At 44.2% G+C, this 26,875-nt stretch overlaps 1 protein-coding gene across 1 annotated transcript; it reads right to left on the reverse strand.

Moving 5' to 3' along the window:
* Positions 1 to 826: 826 nt before the first annotated feature.
* On the reverse strand, positions 827 to 26,359 carry CASP2 (caspase 2). Its single transcript, XM_065401787.1, has 11 exons — positions 26,321 to 26,359; positions 25,489 to 25,639; positions 22,084 to 22,251; positions 21,031 to 21,112; positions 16,831 to 16,925; positions 15,938 to 16,114; positions 13,625 to 13,753; positions 13,265 to 13,355; positions 1,934 to 2,083; positions 1,640 to 1,749; positions 827 to 961 (listed from the first exon to the last, which is right to left on the reverse strand). The coding sequence occupies exons 2-11, from the start codon at positions 25,636 to 25,638 to the stop codon at positions 827 to 829; spliced, it is 1,287 nt and encodes a 428-aa protein (XP_065257859.1). The 5' UTR covers position 25,639; positions 26,321 to 26,359.
* Positions 26,360 to 26,875: the final 516 nt, after the last annotated feature.

Genomic DNA, 26,875 nt, shown 5'->3' on the forward strand with positions numbered 1-26,875 from the left:
TTAGACTTCTAAAATAGAAACATACCTTTGCTTTCAGAGCTAGATCTCAACAATGTCTTTTCCAGCTAATCTGAAATTCTCTCCTATGGCTATAGAAAACACATGCAAAATATCAGGACTTAAACAAAACAACAACAACAAAAACACCAAACCAAAGTAGATGAGTGTGTCAAACTCGGGTGTATACTGGAAATGAAGAGAAAACCTTCACCATGGGACTTTCAGTAGTGAGAGATTCTGTTTTACTGGGAGGAAGGTCTCTCCTGACTTCAGGGAGGGGCAACCCTTCCTGTCCTTCACAGCTGTAGACCCTGCTGCTTGGGAAACCAGGCAGAGAACTTTTTAAAAAGTCATAACAAGTTAAACGGTATAAAAAAAATTAAGCAGCAATTTATAAAAACGATGTAGAACTTAATTTTCTTTAGAAACAGACCCAAGTTTTCCAAAATTTAAAAAGGAAAGGCTGATTCTGATTTCATATTCTTGGCTACCAATGCCCACAGGTTTCCTTTCATTCAGAAGGTGCTGCAATCACTGCCCTGATTCCCCCATTGATTCCCCCTGGCCCAGCAGCTAAAAGTGAGACAAGCCAGTGGAACATTAAGATTTTAAACCTTGAACTGAGTTGGGGGTCACCAACAGTTGTAAGATTCTCCCAGACAGAGAGGAGTTAGCGAGATTCACACAAGCAGGAAGAGCACCCAATCTTGAAGGGACACTTCCTGTTGTGGGCTGCGCTGTCAGATGCCCAGACTGACAGCAGTAAAAGTATGGCTGTCCACATTAAAGCTTTGTCAGAACATCCGTCAGAACAAGAACAGCAGGGTTAGTTCCTAGGAACATAGCCAGGGAATAGGTAAAGGTCTTTGCAGAGTGTGCTACAGTACTCTGACATCTCCTTACATCGGTGGAACTCTGTGCCAGGGGCATAGCCTTCTCGCTGCTTGATTAGTCTATTCACCTGAAAGATGAAAGAAACAGGAGGCGGTTTGAGAAACAAAGGAAACAGAGCTAAGGAAAACTTCATTCCTGGGGTATAAGTGATACAAGCCCCAACAAACAGATCAACCAGTTAATCCAATCCAAGGCTCTCTCAGGTAAAGGCACCATAGAGAATTAGTTCAAGGGAACTGCCTCAGTTCCTCCTAGCAGGAGGCTCTATAGATAATGGTGCAGGAGCAATGGATGTAGGGGGCTCTGCCATGGCCATTCACAGCAGGAGGTACCATAGAGCAGTTTTTCCTCCAACTTATTTGATTGCAGCCCCCCTTCTGTGTGTTTGTAGTTGTTTATGCCCTCCACGCCACCACCATACAAGTATATACCGCTGCCCAGCTCTGAAGGCAGAGTGGAGAACGGCAGCTGCTGGCCAGGCATTGCCACCCTCCGCTGCTGCTGGCGATGGCGCTGTCTTCAGAGCTGGGTGCCTGGCCAGCAGCTACTGCTCTCCTAAAGCTTCTCACGTCCCCTCAGAATACATTCTGCACCTCTCCCAGGTGTGCACGCCCCCTAGTTTGAGAACCTCTGCTGTAGCGTGTGAAGCAGGAGCACTCTTCTGCGGGCAACTCAGGCCTAAGAACTTGAAGCATAAGACACTGCAAGAATCAGGCAAATGTAGGAGAGGGGTGTCTCAGCTTACCTTCACCAACATGTCAGCCACATGCATGTTTTGAGAATCCTCGGCAAACACAGAAGTGAGAGCCTCAATATACCAGGATCCACGCTTGGTATTTCGCATGGCAGCAGTGCCTGAAAACATAAAAAATGCATCAGCCCATGGTGAAAATAGAGAGGGACAAACACAGGGAGATCCAGAGAAGGAAGTCTCTAGGGGACACACACAGGGGAACTGCTGAAGCTCAGAGGAGGGCTACCACCTTTAATACCCTCACAGACAGGGAGACAGACACCTCCATGGGACCCTCCCTGATACCTTTCAGAGAGGCATAGCCACAGATCATGTCAGAACGTGTGGGCAAACGCAGCCTGGGATTCTCCTCTTTGTTGGCATCACTCTCCTCGCAGCCTGGAGAGTCAGAGCGCTCTTTCCCATCCCTCTGATCCACTCCCCGGTCTGTCTCATCTGAGGGGGGGGGGGGGGGAGAGACACAAAAAAACAAAAACAGGGAAACAAGTTACTCCCAAACCTGTTGTGCAGTCTTCTCATATTCCCCCCGTCACTGAGCTCTATCTGCTTGTATAATGCTGGCTTCCTTTGTCCAGGACCCAACGCCACAGCTGTTAGTGCAAGAACACTTCTCTACAGCTCCTGCATTTCTGTATCTGTGTTTTCTCAAATTTCAACAGAAAATCTCTTTCCTTGCCTATAACATTTAAACTCCTCTTTCCTTCTACATTTGGTCTTCTGTGATTACTGGAAGCAATAGTAACTCTGTTAATATAGTGCTGACTAAGCCCACACTACTATTGTAGTTAATTTAGTATCACTGCCTCTTATTCAATGTCTATATATTACGGTAGCATAGCTTTATAATCACTGAGAATTTGAGTGTGTTGGGAAGTGGCAGCATTCTCTTTAAACCTTGGACACAACTCCAAATCCCAACTAAAATCCCAAATCTTCCCCTCAATCCCAGGATGTTTCAGCTAAAATAGCAGTTCACAATGTCAACAGTTCCAACAGAACCCATTTAAAACTATTAGTTTTCTCTATCTGTAGATGAAATCAGGAATCCCTGCACTGGTTGTACGTTTGGACAGATTCTCTATACAGCCATGAAGACTAGAAACACTATTTAAAAATTAGAGCCTTGAAACTGCATGAATAGCTGGGGATACCAAAAAATGCTAGCGTACAGCTCGCTGCAATGAACTGACTCAGTCTGACCAGACCAAGGAATGACCTGAGTTCTGCATTCCCCTCTACCCCATACATCTAAAGGGGACCTGCAAAGAAAAAAAAAAATAGTGGTTCTTTTTTAGTTCTTTATAACGTATGAAGACTGAAGGGATTTTGGTTTTCTTTTTAACATGTTTTCCCCTCCTGCGTGTTTTCTACCTTAGACATTTCAAGGATATAAAGCCTGGTGTCTTCAGTGCTTTTTGCCAAGTGCTCTTTGGAAGACTCAGATCTGAACTGCAAGCTCTCTCAATCCTTAAATGAAAAGACCTGAAGGGGAGCATGGGAACAGAGATTGCCATACTGAATCAAACTCAAGATCCATTTAGTCCAGTGTCCTGTCTCCGACAGTAGCCAACTCCAGCTACTTCAAAGGAAAGTGTAAGAACATCACAGCAGGCTGATGGGAGATAAAGTCCCCCCTACATTAGGTCTCATGCAGGTCTTTAACTATCTTAAGTATGCTTAACATCCCTTCCAGAATTTGTTAGCATTAGTTGAGAACTCTGAACATTTTTATGGATAATCCTGAAATGGTAGAGTTCATGATTCTAAGGAATGGTAGGAGGGAGAACAGCACAATAAAGACAATGGATTTCAAGAAGGCAGACTTTAGCAAACTCAGGGAGCTGGTAGGTAAAATCCCATGTCTAAGGGATTGAAGACAGTTGGCATTTTTTCAAAGAGACATTATTAAGGGCACAAGAGAAAACTATCCCACTGCGTAAGAAAGATAGTAAGTATGGCAAGAGACCATCCTGGCTTAACCAGGAGATCTTCAATGATCTAAAACTCAAAAGAGAGTCCTACAAAAAGTGGAAACTTGGTCAAATTACAAAGGATGAATACAAACTAATAACTCAAGTATGTAGGGACAAAATTAGAAAAGCCAAGGCACAAAATGAGATCAAACAGGCTAGGGACATAAAAGGAAATAAGACAACATTCTACAAATACATTAGAAGCAAGAGGAAGAACAAGGACAGAGTAGGCCCATTACTCAACGAGGGGGGAAAAACAACAACAGAAAATGTGGAAATGGCAGAGGTGCTTTGTTTCGGTTTTCACCAAGAAGGTTAGTGGCAATTGGACATCGAATATAGTCAATGTCAGTGAAAATGAGGTAGGATCAGAATCTAAAATAGGGAAAGAACAAGTCAAAAATTACTTAGACAAGTTCGATGTCTTGAAATCACCAGGGCCTGATGAAATGCATCCTAGAATACTCAAGGAGCTGACTGAGGACACATCTGAGCCATTAGCAATTATCTTTGAAAAGTCATGGAACACAGGAGACATTCCAAAAGACTGGAAAAGGGCAAATATAGTGCCCATCTATTAAAAGGGAAATAAGGTCAACCCGGGGAATTACAGATCAGTCAGCTTAACTTCTGTAGCCGGAAAGATAATGGAGCAAATAATTAAGCAATCAACTTGCAAACACCTAGAAGATAATAAGGTGATAGCAGTTAACATGGATTTGTCAAAAACAAAATCGTGTCAAACCAACCTGATAGGGTAACAACTCTTGGGGGAGGGGGGGGGGGGGAGGGAAAAAAACAGTAGATGTGGTATATCTTGACTTTAGTAAGGCTTTTGATACTGTCTCGCATGACCTTCTCATAAACAAACTAGGGAAATACAACCTAGATAGAGCTTACCATACGGTGGGTGCATAACTGGTTGGAAAATCGTTCCCAGGGAGTAGTTATCAGTGGTTCACAGTCATGCTGGAAAGGTATAACGAGTGGGGTCCCGCAGGGATTGGTTCTGGATCCAGTTCTGTTCAATATCAGTGATTTAGATAAAGGCATAGAAAGTACACTTATAAAGTTTGCGGATGATACCAAGCTGGGAGGGGTTGCAAGTGCTTTGGAGGACAGGATTAAAATTCAAAATGATCTGGACAAACTGGAGAAATGGTCTGAAGTAAACAGGATGAAATTCAATAAGGACAAATGCAAAGTACTCCACTTAGGAAGGAACAATCAGTTGCACTCATACAAAATGGGAAATGACTGCCTAGGAAGGAGTACTGCAGAAAGGGATCTGGGGGTCATAGTGGATCACAAGCTAAATATGAGTCAACAGTAATTCTGTTGCAAAAAAAAAAGCAAACATTCTGGGATGTATTAGCAGGAGTATTGTAAGCAAGACACAAGAAGTAATTCTTCCACTCTACTCCGTGCTGATTAGGCCTCAACTGGAGTAGTGTGTCCAGTTCTGGGCACCATATTTCAGGAAAGATGTGGACACATTGGAGAAAGTCCAGAGAAGAGCAACAAAAACGATTTAAGGTCTAGAAAACATGACCTGTGAGGGAAGGTTGAAAAAATTGGGTTTGTTTAGTCTGGAGAAGAGAAGACTGAGAGGGGACATAACAGTTTTCAAGTACATAAAAGGTTGTTACAAGGAGGAGGGAGAAAAATTGTTCTCATTAACCTCTGAGGATAGGACAAAAAGCAATGGGCTTAAATTGCAGCAAGGACGGTTTAGGTTTGACATTAGGAAAAACTTCCTAACTGTCAGAGTGGTTAAGCACTGGAATAAATTGCTTAGGGAGGTTGTAGAATCTCCATCATTGGGGATTTTTAAGAGCAGGTTGGACAAACACCTGTCAGGGATGGTCTAGATAATATTTAGTCCTGCCATGAGTGCAGGGGACTGGACTAGATGACCTCTTGAGGTCCCTTCCAGTTCTATGATATCCAGTCTCCTTTTGGATCTTGGGCACAATGACTGCCAGTGACAGAATTCCACAATCCAAAAAAGTATTTCTTTATTGTGTGACATTTCACACCTTTTAATGTAATTGACTTTCCCTTTGTCCTTTTGTTAGGAGACAGGAGAACAGAATTACTCGCTCTACCTTCTGCAGACCCGTCACTGCAGACTTTTATCATGTGCCCCATTGTCTCATTTTTAAGAAAGCAATCCCAATCTTTTCAGTCTCTTCATACAAGAGTTTTTCCAGGCCCTTAATCATTCTCCTCTCTTTTCTGAACCCCTCTAATGCTGCAATATCCGTTTGGAGATGGGATGACCAATGCTGAACACAGACATTATACATATGAGGCTGCATCCCATTCAGGGTGGATAAAAATCAATGATTTTTTTTATATATTTTTTTTTAATCAAAAATGAGATTTTTTTTTATTTAAATAGGTTTTTCCCTCAAAAAGCATTTTATAAAAAAAATCCAATCTAAAGATAGTTTTAATTAAGATACATAATAGCTCAAAGGTATCTCATCATGGAATAGGGATTATAAATTTTAATTCTATAGTATAAGACAATAAGACAATATTCATGTAATGTTTAAGAAAAGGTTTGTAAATGAGTTCCAATAGTTCATCTTATGGGGTTCCAGGGGCTTCTGTATAGATTATTTAGGTTAATCTTTCTATCTACCCACTGGGACTCAGTGCTCAGTCTAGACGATACCATCAGAGATGCTTAGTTTTGCAGTTCTCAAACTGTGGATTTGTGTTTCCAGAGATAACATGCTTGTTAACAGCAAAAATGTTTTAAAATAAATAATATATAGAGGTGAGAAATAACAGCCCTCAACCCTACTGTCCCTCTGCAAATTTGTATACAGAGTCAATCCCTTACCTCTCTCTAAAAGTGCAAAGTTTCAAAAAGTTCAATGGATAGAAGATTGTTGGGGGCAGAATAGACGTGGACAAGGAGAATAAGTTTGGAGATAAATGTGAGAAGGGAGGGACAGGCAGTAGAAACAAAAGTGAAACTGTTTGAGCAGCATATTCCAGAAGTCTGAGGTCTTTCTGAGTGTAGCCTTCATTGATTTGAGATCTACCATACCGTTCTCTCACTAGAAGGGAAAATCTATAATGGCAGCAGGCCATAAGAGAGCGCCAGTTTGGGAATATTTTAATGAAGTTCCTCTACCTGTGGGTAAGACAGGCATGTGTGCAAAATGCAAGCAGTGCAACAGAGAAATGCAAGGCCTGGTTGCCCAAATGAAACATCATGAGAAGTGTTCCTTCTCAGGAGGAAGCTGCGTTGAAGAGGATGAAAGGAACATGTTTGAACATGCAGGATCTTCAGGTTGGTAGACTTTTTTATTTCATACTTCTTTCTTAAGGACTGCCTGCCTTCCTTCTGAACTATTCTTGAATTCCCATGTTTGAACAAAAAAAATATATAGTTGTTACTCTATGGTACTATCATTTTAGATGCAGTTGTGATAAAAAATAAGTAGCTGAAATAGGCAGATCTTCCTTTTACAATTTCACCTTTAAAGTAGTACTGAGTGTCAGTGAATGCAATGAATAATACTAAATGAGCAGTATGGTAATAATAATTAAATAACTGCATTAACTTATTTTGTTTAGGAGAATCCATCCTCAACATACAGGATTCTGAAGACTATCCACCTTCAAGATCACCATCATTTTCTATAGTTTCAGAGTTATCTGCCAATGATAGTGTTTCAGTCACATCATGTATGTACAGTATATCACCTATAGCAAAAAGGAAAAAACAAAATCTCCATCATCCAGAAACAACCATAGATAAGTTTGTGATAAGAACCAGCAGATTACAAAAAGAGGTAATTGATGAAAAAATTGCCCGGTTTGTTTATGCAACGAACTCTTCTTTCCACATAATTGAGAACCCACACTTCATTAATATGGTTCAGTCACTAAGACCAGGATACAGTCCACCCAACAGAGCAGATGTCACAGGCAAATTGCTGGATAAAGTGTACGAAAGAGAAATTGAGCAGTGCACAAAAGGTCTAGAGGGTAAAATTGTTAACCTGAGTTTTGATGGGTGGAGCAATGTCCATAATGATCCTGTTGTATGTGCTTGTGTGACAACAGAAGAAGGGAATGTCTTCCTTACAGAAACAATTGATACATCAGGAAATGTACACACAGCAGAATACTTACAAGTAGCAGTAAAAGCTATAAGAAACTGTGGGGAAAAAAATTCAAATGTCTAGTATGCAGCTTGGTCACAGACAATGCTGCAAATGTATCCAAGATGATAAGAGATTTAGAAGAGAGTGAAGAGAGACCCAAGCTAATAACATATGGTTGCAGTGCTCATTTGATGCACCTCCTAGCCAAAGACTTCAGTGTTCCAGAAATAAAGGCTAATGTTGTTGAAATTGCAAAATACTTCCGTAACAACCACTTTGCAGCAGCTGCTCTGAAAAAAAAAGTGGGAGGAACCAAGCTAACTCTCCCACAAGACGCGTGATGGAACTCAGTAGTGGACTGTTTTGAGCACTATATCAAGAACTGGCCTAATCTGATGACAGTTTGTGAACAAAATCGTGGAAAAAAATAGATGGCACTGTCACAGCCAAAGTTCTCAACATGGGGCTTAAGAGAAATGTTGAACACAAGCCTATTTCTGCAGCCTTGAACAAAATGCAGGGAAATAGCTGTTTTATTGCCGACACTGTTGAAATTTGGAAGGAACTGAGAGATCTTAAAGAGAAATATGCAACGACAGAGTTAAATTACAAGCATTAAAAAACAAATGGGACAAGCACTATCTCCAGCTCATTTTCTTGCAAATATTCTCAACATTTGGTCCCAGTGTCAAACCTTAACTGCTGAAGAAGAGGAGTTGGCTATGACATGGACATCCAGCAATCATCCCTCCATAATGCCAACTATAAAACTTCAGAGCTAAGGGTGAACCTTTCAAGAAATATATGTTTGCTGATGATGTTTTAAAGAAAGTCACACCAGTGAACTGGTGGAAGTCACTTAAGCAGTTGGATTCAGAGACTGTTGAAGTGATAATCTCACTTTTAACAGCACTTTTCTGCCGGCGTAGAAAGAAGATTTTCTTCCTTTGGACTAATTCATTCCAAATTGAGAAATCGTTTGGGACCTGAAAAAGCAGGAAAGCTTGTTTTTCTTTTCCAGATTATGAACAAACAGGAAAATGAAGGTGAAGACGACTGAGTTAGCTGCAGAAGCCAATATTTTAAGTTTCTCATGTTGACCTGGCTGACATAGTCAATTAAATAAAATATTTAAAAAAAAAAATTAAACTATTTTAGTTAAAAACAATTTTAACAAAAACAAACCTGATTTTAAAAAACCCGAATGTTTAACTAAATTCAAATTTCATATGCTTGTTTTGTTAAAATATTATATGTTTGCTGTTGAAGAGAAAGAATCCAGAATACATAACGTTGTTTTAGTTAAATAAAAATTTAAATGTTTGTCTGGTGATGTTCGCCTCCTAGTGCAAGATGGCAAGAAAATCCTCCAAATATTAATGATTAGCCTGTTGAATTGGAGATAGTTCACCTCCCAGTGACTTCATAAATATCTGCTTCAATTACCTTTGGTAAATGAAATAACTAAACCATCATTCATTTTCTCATATGGCTGTAAAACTAATCTGAAAAGTTTTCAAAATAAATCACTTAAAAAATGTATAGTGTGTACTTTCTAAAAATGAAACCTACATCTATATCTGAGTTGTGAAGAATATGTATTAAGGTTATAACAATCAACAAGAATGCACTTTTATGTAGAAATCCATGATTAAATAGAGTCTTCTTGACTAGTGTTTTAAATCATGATTTAAATCAATTTGATTTAAATCAAATCCACCCTGATCCCATTCTTTATGCATCAAAGCATCTTGTTTGTTTTTTAAAACCACAGCTGCACATTGAACAGAGGTCATCACTGAGCTGTCTATAATGCTGCCTAGGTCCCTTTCCTGAATTGACACAGTTAATTTAGAACCCTACAAGGCATATAAGTAGTTTAAATTTTTCCCTCTAATGTGCATTAGTTAGCATGCATCAACACTGAATTTCATTTGTCATTATGTTACCCATTCCCCCAGCTTGTTTTCTCCCAATTATTAGTCAGGCATTTACATTAAGCAGATGTTAACAAAAACCAGAAAAATTAAGAATTTTAAATTGACTAATAAATAAATAAATAAAGCTGTCTTCTCAATTGCTCAGGTTTCAGTCTTTGTATGGTCATACCCTAAATACTCTCTAGTCATCTTTAAAGACCAAAGACCTCCTGCAAGAACAGGGTAGATGAGAGTAGATATTTCTAATGGAAAAATAAGTGGAGGAGGAGAGGGGCTGGAGGAGATGCTTTAAAACAAAAAGAACCTTTCAGACCTTCTTTACATCAGAAAGAATTAAAAAAGGGTACAAGCTCCTTTAAAAAAAAAAAAAAAAAAAAAAACCATTTGCAGGTAACTCAGATGCATTTTCACTTCTGTACAAGAGAGCATCTGCTGGCACAACACAGGAAAATGTTATAATCACACAAAAATCTTACTGTATGTAGTTTCTACATGTACTACAGCATAACTTCAAGTCTTTATGATACTTTAAAAAAAGATCATCTGAACACCTTTTTGCCCAAACATTCGTATTGAGGTCCAGTTACAAAAATCTATTTCAGAGATTTTCCAAGTCTGAATTAAATTCACCAAACTCAAATGGTGGACTTAATTTTGCTTAAACACTCCCACCTCCAGACATGAACTTTCAGCCCAAAAGGAAAATTTGTAAGGAAGTTACAAGCAACAATGAAGAGGGATAGAGACTTCAACAGGCATCTTCAGACTTCATTGCCACTGACAGACAGAAAGACAGCGAGGCTGTGTTGGATTGTATCATAGCAACAGGGCCAAAAGGAGGATATCACTTGGGAAGGGTCCGCATGCTGTAGGGCCATGTTGGAGTTATGAAGGGACCAAGAAGTGAGAAGCATGGAGAAGAGGTAAGTGTGATGGCGACAGCACAGTAGAGAAAAAGGAGACAGCTACAAGATTAAGAGGATACTGGAAAAGGGGCAATGAGGCCAGTAGGAGACTGTGGTTTTGTCGACACTGGTGGCAGCATGTGGGGTACATGTAATATTATTACTGGGGGATTTCCAAGCCAAAAAATTAAAAATTCTACGCACAATATTTTAAAATACTGTATATTTTATTTGTCAAAACACCACAATATAATCATGCCAGTTTCAATTATTTTGGTAATTTATTTCAAAATATCTGTCAGCAAGTATGTCTGTAACAATACAGACCAAAAAAGAGATTCTGGTAATTTTTTTTTTTATTACACAAATAGATTCCTTACTAGGCATATTAATACAGAACTTTGAGTAATCCATTTAAATTACAATACCAAATTGTATTTCCTGCACCTGTCAGAAGCAGTGAAAAAGCTTGTGGGAGTCAGAGGTAACGGAGGAGCTGAGGGAGAGGGAAGGAGCCTGGAGTGAACCTGGAGGGTTGTTGGGTGTGGGTGTGAAGTATAGTTTTTTTTTTGGTTTTTGGTTTTTTTTGGGGGGGGGGGGGGGAGAGGGAGGGATTGTTAGGGAGTTGGGGAGCCTCCCCCATGTAGACCCCAAGCCTCTCCCATTCAGTCAGGCACATCTGTCCCTGTCCTGGCACCCGCCGTCCATTCCCATGGGTGTCTGCAGCCTCCTCCCCGCATCCCCATGTGTCCCTGCAGCCCCCCTCCCGCCCTCCTTATGTGACCTTGCACCCCCACTCCCATTCAGCCCCTGGTTCAAGGCTGTCACCCCACTAGCTCCTGAGCCTATGCCTCAGTCTGTTCCCACCCCACACTAGCCATTCTGAACCCCCCCAGTGACACTCCCCCAGAAGCCCCATGTGCCCCACTCTGTCCTAACCTGACTCCATGGGCAGGGTGCTGTGATGAACTCCTCCTCTGGGAGTAATGACATGCAGCTACACACAGCTGTGAAATGCAGGCTGTGGTGTGGAGTTACATCTGGCAATGAAAGGCAGCAGGGAAAGGCTCCGTCAGCTCCACCTGCCAGAGCCTTTCCCAGCTGCCTCCCCACTGCACAAGCCTTTCCCTGCTGCTTCAGCCTTTCACTGTTGTGGGGAAAAGGCTCCAGCAGTGGGACACTACACTGCTAAAACTGGAAGGCATTGCTTGGGCATGTAGAGAGCCGCACAGGGTATACATCCTAAGGTTCAGGCAGGTATCTACTCACCTAAACAGTACCATATCAACTACTCTATTTATAAGCGTGCTAGGGGTGTGTGCAGTGTATATACTCTACATGCTGCCGTAAGAGTAGACATAGCGCATGGATGGAGAAAGGAAAGCACTTCAGGAACAGAAGGAGACAAAGAGGTGGGAAGAGACACGGATGAGGGTTTAGGGCTAAGTTCCTGTAAGATGCGCAGCGGGCTATCAAAGCAGGCCCCTCTGCCAGCCGGCCCCAGCCCAGACCCGCCAGAGCTGCCGGGGAGAGGAGCCCCTCCCCCAGCCCAGCCCAGGCCTACCAGAGCTACCACATCCCAGAAAAGGAGCCCCTCCCCCAGCCCCAGCCCAGGCCCGCCAGAGCTACCACATCCCAGAAGAGGAGCCCGTCCCCCAGCCCGGTACAGCACAGGCCCACCAGAGCTGCCGCAGCCGGGGAGAGGAGCCTCTCCCCTGGCCCAGCCCAGGCCTACCAGAGCTGCCGGGGAGAGGAGCTACTCCCCCGGCACAGTCCAGCCCAGCCCTGCCGGAGCTGCCATGGCCCAGGAGAGGCGCCCCTCCCCCACCCCCGAGCTGCTGCAGCGAGAGAGAGCTGGGGGGAATCCTCTCTCCCCACCGCAGCCCAGAGGCAGCCTGCACCCCAAACCCCTCATCCCCAGAGCCTGCACCCCAACCCTCTGCCTCAGTCCCCTCCTGCACCCTGAACCCCTCATCCCTGCCCCCCTAGATTCCACACCCCCAGCCAGAATCCTCATCCCCCCTGCATCCCAACCCTCTGCTCCCTCCCACACTCCAAACCCCTCGACCCCACCCCACATCACCTCCATATTGGTGCACATAAATTCATTCCGTAATGGACATAAAAAAATTAGAGGGAACACTGGTTTGGGGACCAGAAGGGAGGTAAGAGGAAAGGGCTCCGACATTAGAAGAAGCCAGTTCTGGGAGCTCAGGATAGGGAAAGAGCAGATAACAGCTCCAGGACACGGGGGGGAGGGGGGGGAAGAGGGGAGAGGAGGAGCAGGATTTCAGACAAGACTCCAGAGTACAGATGCATCACTCCATACTGCACAGGGATTTATGATATCATTATATGCCCCTATTCCCCCATGCAGGCACAGCAAGAGAAAGCCCCAAGTAGAAATGCCATGATGGAACTTGCCATTCCCAGGGTGCTGTGATTCAATGCACACACCCCATGCAGAGTGAGAGGCACTTACAGAGCAACAGAGGCAGCGGCAGGGCAGAGGGAGGTGAATGTGGGTTCCGCTTACACCTGAGAGAAGCAAAGAGGAGAGTTGACAGCAAATTGGATGGGAAGGTGTGTGTGTGTGTGTGTATAACCCAGAGTCCAGCTTTAATGCTGTGCCAAGTATCTGGCCCTCATGATCCCTGGCATCACTCACCTCCACGACAGGCCTGAATGAAGAACATTTTGGGCTTGTTCTGGAGACTTGGGCAGTTTGCATTATCAAAGAGCCTGAAAATCTCCTGCAACTGTGAGAAGAAAGAAGAGAACTAAGCACATCCCCATGGTACTTCCCCCTTCCTTCCATATGTGCCTCCTCATTACCACCCAATTTCCCATAGTTTCCCTTTATGCTTCTTACGTGCGATTCTTCTCAGTATTACATTGAGTTCCCCACCAATTCCCAACCACTCCACATGTGCTTCCAGCCTCCCATTACCTGCTTGCCCTGCCAATATCCCTCCCCCCCAGTACTGCTTCCTAAAGCTATGGAAGGGATTAATATGTAGGAAGGTACCTGCAGTAACTTGCCATCAACTCCATAGATCCCACCCTCGATGCCATGTGAGAGTAGAGCCACAATGCAGGAATCCACATCTCGGTGAGCTGGCAGCTGAGAAAACATCTGCAATGCCTCCTGCATCTCCTGGAGGGAGAGAAACAAACTCAGTGGTCCCTTCAGAAAGGGAAACGAGTGGAAGGAGCCAAGTGATACTCCTGGGGGAATTCTGTGCCACTGTGCATGCAGAATTTGCACAGAAATTAATGCTTTTTGTGCAGAATTTTCTTTTCCTCCACAGAAATGAGCTGCTGGCTGCCACTAGGGGCCGCTGGACCTGGCAGAGCACAGCTTGAAAGTAAAAGACACTGTCGGGGGGGAAGAGGGAGGGAGCACACCCTGAAAAGATGCAGCATGCAGGAAACTCCACACAGGCCCGGGATCCAGCATCAGGCTTGTTCTCCGTCTCGATCCCTGGGCTCTGAGGGGGAGGGTGTGCAAGTGTCTGGGCGGGGGGGGGGGGGGGGGGGGGGGCGCGCGGGCCTGCAGGTAGGGTCTGGGGATTAGAGGGTGCGTACAAGTGTCTGGACTGGGGGACACACCCCACAGCTGGGCTCTGGGGGCGGAGGGAGTGTGGGTGTCTAGCTCCCCTACTGGGCTCTGGGGGGGAGGGAGAAGAGAAACAGGAACTGGGTTGTCGTAGGGGTTTCTTTAAGTCTCTACTCCTGGAGGAATTTGTGTCTGTACTGTTACAGACACAGCTGCTGATAGGTATTTTGAAATAAATTACCAAAATAATTGAAACTGGCATGATTATATAGTGTTGTTTTCACAAATAAAATATGCAGAATTTTAAAATTATTGTGCACAGAATTTGAATTTTTTGGCACAGAATTCCCCCAGGAGTAGTGAACCACAAACCTAATTTAAGGGGGAGGATAGGGAGGAAGGAATATTCTAATGCTTTTAAACAGCAGCAAAATGCCCTTATTTCTTTAGTATCTTTCGTTCCTAAGGATCCAAAAACACTTTGTAGGCTCTACATAAGAATCACTCAACCACTTCTGAAATTCAGGTGCCTTAAGTGTGAGACACAGACACTTAAGAGATAAGAAATTCCATAGACAATTACCACTGCACAGGGAGTTTAGGTTGACAGAATATAATTTGCCAGAACCTGGTCAGGATACTGGGGCAGCTTTTGGGATAAGTGCCCGTGGTAACTCAGGTACTTAGATACTAACAGTGATGAACATGGTAGAACTGCCAAGTATCAGAGGGGTAGCCATGTTTGTCTGTATCCACCAAAACAACGAGGAGTCCAGTGGCACCTTAAAGACTAACAGATTTATTTGGGCATAAACTTTTGTGGGTAAAAAACCCCACTTCTTCAGATGCATGGAGTGAAAATTACAGATACAGGCTGTATCTGTAATTTTCACTCCATGCATCTTAAGAATAAATCTGTTAGTCTTTAAGGTGCCACTGTACTCCTTGTTGTTTCTATGGTAGAACTATTTACAATGGATGGATCTTTAATAACCATGAGTAGACAGGTCCTTGGATTTGATCTGTTATCCAGAAAATGGCTTCTGGAGCAGCACAGCACCCCTTAGTGGGCATCATTTGGTTCAGTACCAACTCAGAGGGAAGAACACTCCTACTGAACTAGCAAATGAGGAACAAGTTTGCTGAGGAGACAGAAGTCTACTGGCAAGACCATAGGCCCGGAAGTCAAAAGACCTGGGTTTTAAGAGAGCCTCTAACCTTAATTTCCACAAGACTTTGTGAAGTACTAACCCATTTTGTGAACTGAAGTGACTTGCACACTCTCACTGTGAGGTTTAATCAGTGAATATTTGTGAGGTTCTACAAGATCCTCAGAATGGAATAGAGAAATGCTGATTATTTAACCAGAACAAAACAAAACAAAACAACCACGTCCTTTGTTAACATTAAGTTAAGCTTGTTGGAGTAACAAATGTTAAGAAGAAAAAAAATACTACAGCTGCAGTTAAACCCCCAGCTTTACTACTGAAGAGTATGACAGTGATAAGGTAACATCCCTAAAGATCTGAATCCTTCACAGACCATATATTCTCCAACACAAATATTTATATGGAAACAATCTTAGACCTTCCATTCAGGGGCTCTCAAACACTATCATATTGTCAACCATATCCTAATGGAGAGAGTGTCTCATTGACACTGCCCCTTATCATTACCCAGCCCCATCCTTCCCTTCCATTGACTCTCAGCTTGTCCTCAAGACACCAATGCAATAGTTACAAGCCCCCAACCCCTCTCTAGGCAGCAAAGGAACCTCCTCACCTGCACAGTTTGATCATGCAGGACAGTCACCCTGTAGCCAAGGTGCTTGAAGAGCATCTCCAGAGCAGTGTAATCCACATCTCCACCCGAACGGAACTCCAGGTCCTTCTCACTGCTGAAATGCATGTTGCTGAGCACGAGTGCCAGGCCTCGGGGCTGTGATATCAACTTATAAGCCTGTTAACAACAGAGAAGGGCAGAAAATAAGTAAATCCAGCCATGTGGGAAAAGAAATAAAGTTACAGAGTACTACACACCCATTCCATTATTGTGATGAGATGTGCATGACCTTTGGGGCACAAGAGATGCAAAGGTACAGATAGAGAAACCATCTTGGGCTAGAAACACTCTATTTGGCTTCCTACATGGGGTGAAGGCTCCATCATTCATAACAGGTACTAAGACATACAGACCACCGTGGAGGATTAGGTGCTTCTCCCATAGGATTTGTACGGAATAGCTCCCCAGGCTCACAGGAACTGGATGACAACTCCTCCCTTTCCAGCTGAGACAAAACGAAAGCAGCAGAGTTTGTCAGCCCCAACACAGATGAAACACATGTGCATGGACTGACAGGCACATGTAGTTGTGAATGTTGGCATAAAGAGTGAGACTGGAACAGCTGTCTCAAGAAGTTCCAGGGGCATGTGTTTGTAGCACAGGATTATGACACTGATCCAGGGTTTTCTTTGACTCTTGCTGGTGGGAGCCACATGAGGTGGACTATGGCAAGTAACACCTTTGAGTTACATGTGCGTCAATATGTATCTACAGCCCAAAATGCATTTTTTCTTCACCCAGTCTGCTTGTGGTGTGCTCTTTCTTCAGCTCATCCAACCATCCCACCTGTAGGGGTGAGTACTCCCTCAGTTCCTGCCCCACCAAGTACTCACCAAGCGCTGGTGAGCATGATAGAATTCTGGGGTGCATGGCTTCACCGGAATGCAAGGAGGACCATCTCCATTATCCAAGGAATGCTCCATCAGCTCTATTTGAGAGATACAGAAATCAGCAATGAACAAACGAAAGTTCTGGCTGCAAAACATATTTAACATGGAATAGCTACTTAGACATAGTATACAGTGCTTCGCATATTGAAAGCGCTGCACAAATGTTAACTACCTAATGTTAAAGTGTGGTTCTACTGTAAGATGTTTCCACTCATCTTTCATCCAGTAGGCCAGCACTGTGACATGAATGAGAAGTTATTACTGCTTTTACTGCTGTTTGCCCTGCACAGACAATACTTCTCAGAGAAAGGAACTGGAGCCTATTGCTTCTTGTGCATCAACAGAATTGTTTACCAAGTTCCAATCAGTTACATCCATGCAAACCCATTAAAGGTAACTGGGTTGTGGACAAGTGACACAGTTTAATTTATCAAGCTGGGCTTTCTCCTCCTCATCCATCACCACCAATTATGCTTCAGTGACACTCATGCAATCCCATTGTTTTTAATGGCTTTTGTATCAGAGGAATTAATTGGAACTGCACAACAGGGAAGGGAACCTAGATCACGCCTTCTGAGCTATGCTGTTTCTGCAGCAGGAGAAAAAAAAAAAAGCAGTAGAATCTTTGTAGTTATTAAAATGAGTATATATGACTGAATAATACATATAGGAAGCAGTCTCCCAAGAGATCATTTTTAGTCACTTTTCAGTCACCTGCAGCGGGACTGGGATCCCATAATATGGCAGAACCAGCTGCCATAATAGTGGGAACAGGTAAAATGTATTTTGTTGCAGGCGTATTTTGTTGGGTGGGCAAAAAAAAATAATAATAAAAACAGACTGTGGTAATTTTCAGGAAAACACTAAATCTCTCGTCAGTTTACTAAAAGTAGCCTATTCAGGAAATTGCTAAATATTTTGACTGAGCCTCTCTCTTCTATATGTTTATCTCCCTTGCCCGAATCCGATGTAGTACACCGGCTCAAGTCTGGTCAGAGAATCACACTCACAGGTTTTGTTGTTCTGTGATGTCACATACTGTCACTCACAGGCGCCAGCTTCTAATTTTCCCCAAGGGTGCTCAATCCCCACTCAGCCCCAGGCCCCACCCCACTCCACTCCTTCCCCCAAGGCTCCACCTCTTCCCACTCCAGCTCCACCCCTGCCCTGCCTCTTTCCGCCCCCTCCCCTGCTCCTCCCTCCCAGCACCTCTTGCACCGCATGCCACTGAACAGCTGCTCTGCTGCATACAGGAGAGAGGGGAAGGAGTTGATAAGCGGGGATGGGGGGGGGTGAGCAGGAGTGGGGGGGAAGGGAGGGGAGCTTGGCTGCTGGTGGGTGCTAAGCACCCGCTAATTTTTCTCCATGGGTGCTTGGCACCTATGCTGTCACTGTTGTATCAGCTTACTGTCAGTTCTGTGAGCAGTTTTTCTGTGAATTTTTTTTCAAAAAGCAACAATAATCCTGATATATAAATAACTTGAATGGTACGTATGAAAGTTCTAAAAACGGTGCTTAAGCGGTTTAAACAATTCCAGTTTTGGGGTTTTTTAAACTTACTTTTTATAATCATTAAAAAAATCTGCACCTTTTAAGGCAAAACAGTGGTGCAATTTGTTTTGACATTCCGTGTGATATATACAGATTGGCAGTGTGTCAATTAGAATTTCAGCAATGTAAAGGAAGTTTTTATTTTTTTAATTAAAAGTTTTTAATTCTTACTTTTAAGCAAGGGATAAAAAGAGATATGATGTGCTAAGTTCCCTGTAAGCTGTGCGGCTATGCAGCAGCCTATTTAGCGCCACGCAGGTGCCCAGGGAACCCGCCCAGCCAGGACTTGCTGCAGCCAGGGGAGAGGCGCCCATAGGCACTGAAATTCCTCGCTAGCCGAGGAGTGCTCGACCCCCCACCCCAACCCCTTCCCCAAGTCCCTGCCCCCGCTCCGCCTTCCCCGTCCCACCTCTTCCCCAGAGCATGCCCCGTTCCCCTCTTCTACCTCCCAGAGCTTCCTACACACTGCAAAACAGCTGTTTGCAGCAGCGGGAGGCGCTGGGAGGGAGGGAGAGGAGTTGGTCAACGGAGCCACCGGCAGGTGAGAGGCGCTGGGGGAGGAGGGAGCTTGGCTGCCGGTGGATGCTGCTGAGCAGCATCAGCTAATTCTTCTCTGTGGGTGCTCCAGCCCTGGAACACCCATGGAGTCGGCACCTATGGGGGCACCCACTCAGCCCCAGACCTGCCCATGATGTTTCATTCCATATTCTTTATGACAATATGCTTAGGATATGAATATGACATAATTGAGATATACTTTATGCAAGATGGCTCATAGGACATATCATTGGAAAGGTTATGATTTACTGAATGTGATTATCCAATTTGTATGCCTGTATCATTTCTGTATCTGAAATTAGGAATATTAACTATGTTTCTGTATTTCAAATCTGTTCCTTTGGGTGTCAGCCCCAACCAGCTCTTCAGGTACAACAATGGAAAAGCCAGACAGGGCTAATGGGCCATTAGCAGAGGCAATGGACTGTGAAAGCACTTAGTCTTCTTGTGGACGCTGGAGACAGCCTACGGTCAATGGCTACCAGAGCCATGCAGAGTCATGGGTCCGAGTCACCTGGTACTAGATACCCCTCCTTCCCCTTTTGGAATGGCAGTGTTTTTCCACTAGAAGACAAAGAGTTCCCGCCTTACACAAGAGCTATATAAGGCAGGGGAGTGACATCATTAGGAGTCTCCTCTGCCTCTCCACCCTAACTGAACTGGGGGAGAAGGATTGAGCCCAAGCTGGAAGGGCGTCTAGCTTGTGAGTAATACTGAGGCTTCAAGCTGGAGACCACTGCATCTGCCTTTCAAAACTTTCTATAATCTGCCTGCAACAATATCTCCGGTGAGAAATTACTATTTGTAACCAATTTCTTTAGTGAAACAAGCTTAGTTTGCGTGTTTGGTTTTATTTCCTTAGGAATTTGCTTTGTTCTGTTTGCTACCCCTTTAACCACTTAAAATCTGCCTTTTATAGTTAATAAAATTTGTTTTGTTTCTTATTAAACCCAGTTTCTGTAATTTCAGGGGGGGGGGGGGAGAAGAGAAGTTGTGCATACTTTCCTCCACATTGAAAGAGGAGGTAGATTTCATAATATACCTTTGTGTCTGTACTCCAAGGGAGGTGGACACATGAGTGCTTGGGCAAGTCCCTTAAGCTGAGCCTTCCCATATCTGATCTCAGTGTCTGTTTCGTTCTGCAGTTGGGTGTGGCCCTGCCTGTGTGTTTGCTGGAGGAGGCTTAATGGCCTGGCTCAGCAAGACAGGTAAAAAGGGCCTCAGGTTGGCATAACAGGCGGGCTCAGTGGTATCTCAGCACATCAGGTGGCATCCTAAGGGGTCCAACCTGTCACACTGCATGGCCAGGGCAGGGGCAGCCCAGACCTGCCACTGGTCCATGCTAAGGTGGAGCTGGGCACCAGAAGTGAAAGCAGGGAACCTGTCTGTTGGGGTACCATTAAAAGCAACTACATATCCAGGCCCTAAAATTGCACTCACAGAAAAATTTCTAATGAAGTTTCTTTGCAATGATTCACAGACAAAACTGGACTTTAAATTAAAAAAGTATTTAGGGCAGGGGTGGCCAACCTGTGGCTCCAGAGCTACAAGCAGCTCTTCAGAAGTTAATATACAGCTGCTTGTATAGGCACCGACTCCGGGGCTGGAGCTATAGGCACCAACTTTCCAATGTGCTAGGGGGGTGCTCACTGCTCAACCCCTGGCTCTGCCACAGGCCCTGTCCCCACTCCACCCCTTCTCGCCCCCTCCCCTGAGCCTGCCGTGCCCTCGCTCCTCCCCCCCCCAGAACCTCCTGCACACCACAGAACAGCTGATCGGGAGGTTGGGGAGGAAGAGGGAGGCACTGATAAGTGGGGCTGCCGGTGAGTGGGAGGTGCTGGGAGCAGGGGGAGCTGATGGGAGGCGCTGCTGGCGTATTACTGTGTCTCTTTGGCAATGTACATTGGTAAATTCTGGTTCCTTCTTAGACTCAGGTTGGCCCCCCCGATTTAGGGGAAGGAGAGCAAGAAGTAGTCTATTTTGCCCCTTGAAGAAATGGCCAATTCAACCTTCACTATGCCATGGATTACTCACCACCAATCTGGCGTGGTCTCTTTGGTGAGAGGCAGGATTCACGAACTGGGAACGGGTCACTTGACTCATAATCTTGGCCCAGCTGCAAGAGATCATACAAATCCATGAAGTCACCAGTCAAAGATTCCTGTTAATCTGTCCAGTACAGAACTGTAGGGATTGAGGAATTGAATATAAAGCTTTAAACCTTTAGATCACCAACTCTGATCCAGATCTCAGTCACAAGGAATTCATGGTGCAAGAAAATTAGGCTATGTTTTCTTTAAACTCAAGATCTCGTCCTCTCCATGCTCACCTAATCCCATCTGAATCCCCCTGTAGAGTTCCCCCTCCTCACATTCAGGATACCTTCTCTGGATTCATCTTTAATCTCAGCTATATGCCCCACTCAACCTCCCTCTCCCCATATTCCCCTCTTTTAGGCTACTTTCAAAGGGTTTTTTTTAAATTGTGCTGGTGCTTCCCCCTGCCCTTGCCTCTTTATGACATATAAAGAATGCCTGGGAAGTGTTGTATTTTGACCAAAAGGATTTTTCTGCTTGTTTTTAACAATCAGGATTGTAAAATCTGGTCTTTCCCCAGTATAAAGTGCTTATTGAGAGATCTTATCACCTTAGTTAATATGGTAATGGTATTGGTATTGAATCTTTAACAAAGGCTTCCTTTATTCAAACATTAGCCACTGTAAATAAAAAAAGCAAAAACAAAATCCCTTCCCCTCATAACAACTCACTTTCACCAGCTCTCTAGTCAGAGAATCTTCCAGCCTAGACAGGACCTAAATTTTAATGTAAAAAAAAAAAAAAAAAAACCCTTAAAAAAACCCTTAAAAAAAACCCACCACAACAAACCTTTTCAGGCCTTTATGCTTCTTCACAGTATATGAGTCCAATTCACATTATCCCCACAACCCTTTTCTTATCACTTATTACACTCAGGTTCTCTCCGAAAGCCAAAAATTTCTTTTGTTTACATTCAAGGTACACCTGCCCTTCATGATCACATCTATTCCCAAATGAGTTCCATTTTCCTGATTTTGTAGTCCTCTCTTACCCTTGCAATCCCATTGCTCAGGCTGGGTCTGGCGTTCAAGAGCATTTCCTCTAGGTGCTGCTGTTTGGTTTCTCGCAGAGCTTCACAGAAGGCTGAGAAGGCTGTGGGGCCCCTCTTGGGCAGCAGATTCAGTAACTCTACATTTTGGCTAAAGCTCCCAGCCTTGGCCTGGATCCACAGATAAGAAAATTAAGAAACCAGAACAAAAAAACCCTCCAGAATTCATTAATTACATCTCAAAATGAGTTTCAAATCCTCTTCCCTCATCTGAAATGCTCCATCATCATGCCCTCTAGGCTGTGTATCTTCCATATTTTTCCTCTACACGATTCTTACCCCACCACTTCCCTGTACAGTATCTATCCTGTTCCTCCTTTATTCCACACTCTACGTTCAAACACAATTTCCATCATATCCCAACCACCCAGTTCCAGGTCCCATACATCTATATACAAATCCATCAGAAAATGAGTTAAGGAAACATTATGCTTATACTGTTAATTTGAAAAATGTTACAAGATGCTATACACAAGTATCTAAACTGGTAAGAAAAAAGAACTATGATATAGTATTTGAGAAATAGTATATGCTTGCATAATTAAAGACAAATGTAATAAGGAATATTAACACTTGTAGGAGCATTAACAGTTTTTTGGATGAAATTTCTTAGGGTTTAAAAAAGAAAAACGGTAGGAATTAGAACCTCCATGTCATGGAAATTTATAACTGGAGTTCATCAGAATGGTCTATCCCACATACCTTATGAATGATGTCCAAAGGACTCTGTGCACTTCACTACATTTTTTACACTGTGCAGGTAAATTAGCTATACACATATGTGCACGTCAGCCTTCTGTAAGGTGAACCTACTATGAGCTGCAAACTACATAGTGAGATTTACTAGCACTTGACCTAATCAAAACCAATTTTGAGCAGGATACTCAGATTTCTTCTCCTTGCTAAATGTCAGCTATTGTTTTATCACTAATGCTGTTTTTTAAAATAGGTCCACAGGAATATTTCTATAGCGGGGAATTTCTTTTCCTTTTCTCTCTTTGTAGTTCAAAACAGTGGAGCTCTTTTTGATCTACCTTTCAATTTGTTCCCCTTTAAACCAGAGATGAAGCCCCAAAAACTCCAGCCTGAAAAGTGAAAAATTTGCAAAGTTATAGCAACTTTAGTTGCTTTAGCTTATAAGTAGGGCTGTTGATTAATCACAGTTAGCGCACGCAATTAACTCAAAAAAAGTTAATCGCAATTCCAGTTTTAATCGCATTGTTGAACAATAGAATTCCAATTGAAATTTATTAAATATTTTTGGATGTTTTTCTACATTTTCAAATATATTGATTTCAATTACAACACAGAATACAAAGTGTACACTGCTCACTTTATTATTTTTACAGTGCAAATATTTGTAATAAAAATAATATAAACCAAAGAAATAGTATTTTTCAATTCACCTCATACAAGTATTGTAGTGCTATCTCTTTATCGTGAAAGCACAACTTAGAAATGTAAATCTGTTTGTTACATAACTGCACTCAAAAACAAAACTTTAGAGCCTACAAGTCCACTCAGTCCTACTTCATGTTCAGCCAATTGATAAGACTAACAAGTTTGTTTACATTTATGGGAGATAATGCTGCCCTCTTCTTATTTAAAATGTCACCAGAAAGTGAGAACAGGCGTTCGCATGGGACTTTTGTAGCCGGCATTGCAAGGTATTTACGTGCCAGATATGTTAAACATTCATATGCCCCTTCATGCTTCGGCCACCATTCCAGAGAACATGCTTCCATGCTGATGATGCTCGTTAAAAAAAATAATGCGTTAATTACATTTGCGATTGACCTCCTTTGGGAAGAATTGTATGTCTCCGGCTCTATTTTACCTGCATTCTGCCATATATTTCATGTTACAGTAGTCTCGGATGATAAAATGAATAACATGTGCTGAGTTAAGAATACTTTCACTGCAGATTTGACAAAATGCAAAGAAGGTACGGATGTAAGATTTCTAAAGATAGCTACAGTACTCGACCAAAGGTTTAAGAATTTGAAGTACCTTTCAAAAATCTGAGAGGGATGAGGTGAGGAGTTTCAGAAGTCTTAAAAGAGCAACACTCTGATGTGGAAACTACCAGTGCGATCAATCGCATGATTAATCGCTTGACAGCCCTACTTATAAGAGATGACTGTCCCAACTGATCAGTCTACTGCTCTAGCTAAGATAGGTACTAAGAAGAGCAAAGTGCTGTTACTATCTGTAATCATTAGACCACTTGCTATCCAACCTTTTTAAAGCAGTTTACACAACATTAGTTTTTTTAACAATTTTATTGGAGAAGCAATTAATGGCCATAATCAGGATTGGCCCCATATACAAGCACATAAAGTATTTCAGCATTATAGCACCCTTTTGAAGGCAGGTGTTATTCTAGGGAAACTGAGTTGAGGTGAAGTCAGGGACGGCTCCAGCAAGCAGGTGCTTAGGGCGGCCAACAGAGAGGGGCGGCACTCCGGCCGCTATTGGGGTGGCACGTCCGGGTCTTCGGTGGCAATTCGGCGGTGGTCCCTCACTCCCTCTCGGAGCAAAGGACCAGCCGCCGAATTGCCGCCGAAGACTGAAGTGGCGGCGGTAGAGCTGATCGCGGTTTTGTTTTTGTTTTTTTGTTTTTTTGCTGCTTGGGGCAGCAAAAACCCTGGAGCCAGCCCTGGGTGAAGTTACTTGCAAAGATCACACTGCACATCTATAGCAGAGATATGATTACAATGATATCACACCGATGACAATCAGATCTGTGTTTTAAAAATAACCTCCAAACCTTTCTTGAGTTTGTTCACCTTTTCAACTTATGAGATTCATGCTCCATGAAGATCCACTTTTGTTTTACTTATTTGTCAAAACCACTGCTTTCATCACGACCTATTAAAAATAGAGGCTCTGACCCCACCCCCTCACAGAAAAACCTGAGAGGATTTATGCTCTGCCCACTGCTGACATTAGTGCTATTTACATGGCAAGTGGATGCAAATAGCATTCTGTTCTCTCTTCTTATATACATTTGTTTGGTTAAGCTTCTACACAGCTGCCTCATCATTGACACGGTGTCCTACAGTTGACCTCAACCAACTAACTCCTATTTAAATATGACTTGTTCTTGCCTATGATATGTGCCAAATCAAGTTTAACATATTAGTTAAACTATTTTAGAACACAATGCTTTTCCTTAACAGAGAAGGCATAGCCAGAGTTTTCAAAGTACTGGGGGGGAAGGAGGACACAGACCAGCTCAGACTGCAAACCTGAAATTAATATGAACACGGGGTTTGGTAATGTCACTATTTCACAGAAGACAAAATTATACAAACTGCTGAGGCCAAACAGGAGTGTGAGGAATACCTGTATAGTTTCCATCATTTCTATGGTGATAATGTCCTTCTCTATCAGATGCTCCAGCAACTCCTTCAACACCAGCTGCTTTGCCAGTAACACACGGTTCTTCTTTAGCACCTCTTGGTGACGTTGTTGCATGCCACATGTACCCAGCATCCTGAGAGAGGAAAAAAGGGGAAAGAAAACACACAAGCCCCAGCATAAGGGTCACCAGTTCTCCCCACACAGCACGGGGGGGGGGGGGGGAGGAGGACAGCATTAACAAACCTAGAAAGAACACCCTCATCCACCCAGCTGGCAGCCAGCAGTCCCACCCCACCATAGTCCATCACTGGGCTGGGTGCAATTTCACCTCCTGACACGTTACCACCCAGGCACTGGTATATCCCAGATAACTCTTGGCATCCTGCCTCGATGTCCCCAGGATGCCTCCTCCCTACCCCATAGGGTGCTATAGGCTGCCACTCACCTCCCCCGCCCCTAGCCATCCCCAGGGGGCTCTGCTCCCCTACGTGGGCTGGCATCACTCTCCCTAAGCAGGGCAGGGCTATGGGGCACTGGCTGCCAGGGTGGGGCATGGCCCCTGCTCTCCCAGGGCACATTTGCCCTGACGCGCCAGGCTACCTCTGCGCCCAGCACAGGGATCACGGGCTGCTCCCCCGCCCAGGCCTGCTGCACGGGTGACCCAGGCCCTGTCCCCCGCGCTCCTAGGCCCCCAGCTGCTGCTGTTCCCGCCGGGGGTGACTTACTGACTGTTCTCTCCCCCCCCCCCGTAAGGGGCGCTGAGGCTGTTCCACTTCCGTCCCCTCTTGCTGGGTCTCTTGCACGGATCACTCACCTGCTCTGCCCGCGCGCTGCGGCGTGCGCTCCCTCCCAGCACCCGGCGCGCGCCCGCTTCTCTGCGCCGCGGATTCAAACAAGGCACCCGCTCCTCTGCATCACGTGGGCCAGGCTCGTGTACGGGAACCCCTCCCTCCGAGATAGCCTCAACGGCCCCTAGCATCTAAACAAAGTTGGGCACCGCCTACATGCGCATGCGTAGTCCCCTCACCTTCATCCTGCTCCTCCTCCTCCCGTGGATGCCATGGGTCCTGCAATCGAGGGATTTTCAGCCGTGTGGAGTTTACGCGCATGCGCTTAGGTTCCTTCAGGGAAGGAGAGGGGTGTGGTCTGGGCGGGCAGGGACGCTGTGCGCGTGTGCTGGGCTCGGCAGAGTTGGGGGCAGAGGGGGGTCGCTGGGGATTTGTGGGGGCAGCTTTGCCGTGGCGGCCGGGCGAGGGGGACCCGCGAGGCCCCTTAGTGTTTAGTGCCACGTGGCAGGGCAGCCCGACCCCTATTCTGGGCAGTCCTAGGTTTACAGTGCCGCCATGGGGCCGGGCCCACGCTCAAAAGG

This window comes from Emys orbicularis, chromosome 1, assembly GCF_028017835.1.
Source record: "Emys orbicularis isolate rEmyOrb1 chromosome 1, rEmyOrb1.hap1, whole genome shotgun sequence".
NCBI lineage: Eukaryota > Metazoa > Chordata > Testudines > Emydidae > Emys > Emys orbicularis.

Excerpts from the sequence above, each read along its gene's own strand:
- CASP2 (XM_065401787.1), bottom strand. The coding sequence starts at position 25,638 with ATGCTGGGTACATGTGGCATGCAACAACGTCACCAAGAGGTGCTAAAG. Across the intron at positions 22,252-25,488 it reads AAATGATGGAAACTATACAG|GCCAAGGCTGGGAGCTTTAG; the intron begins GTATTCCTCACA and ends CTGTGGATCCAG. Across the intron at positions 16,115-16,830 it reads ATCATGCTCACCAGCGCTTG|GCTTATAAGTTGATATCACA; the intron begins GTGAGTACTTGG and ends TGTTGTTAACAG.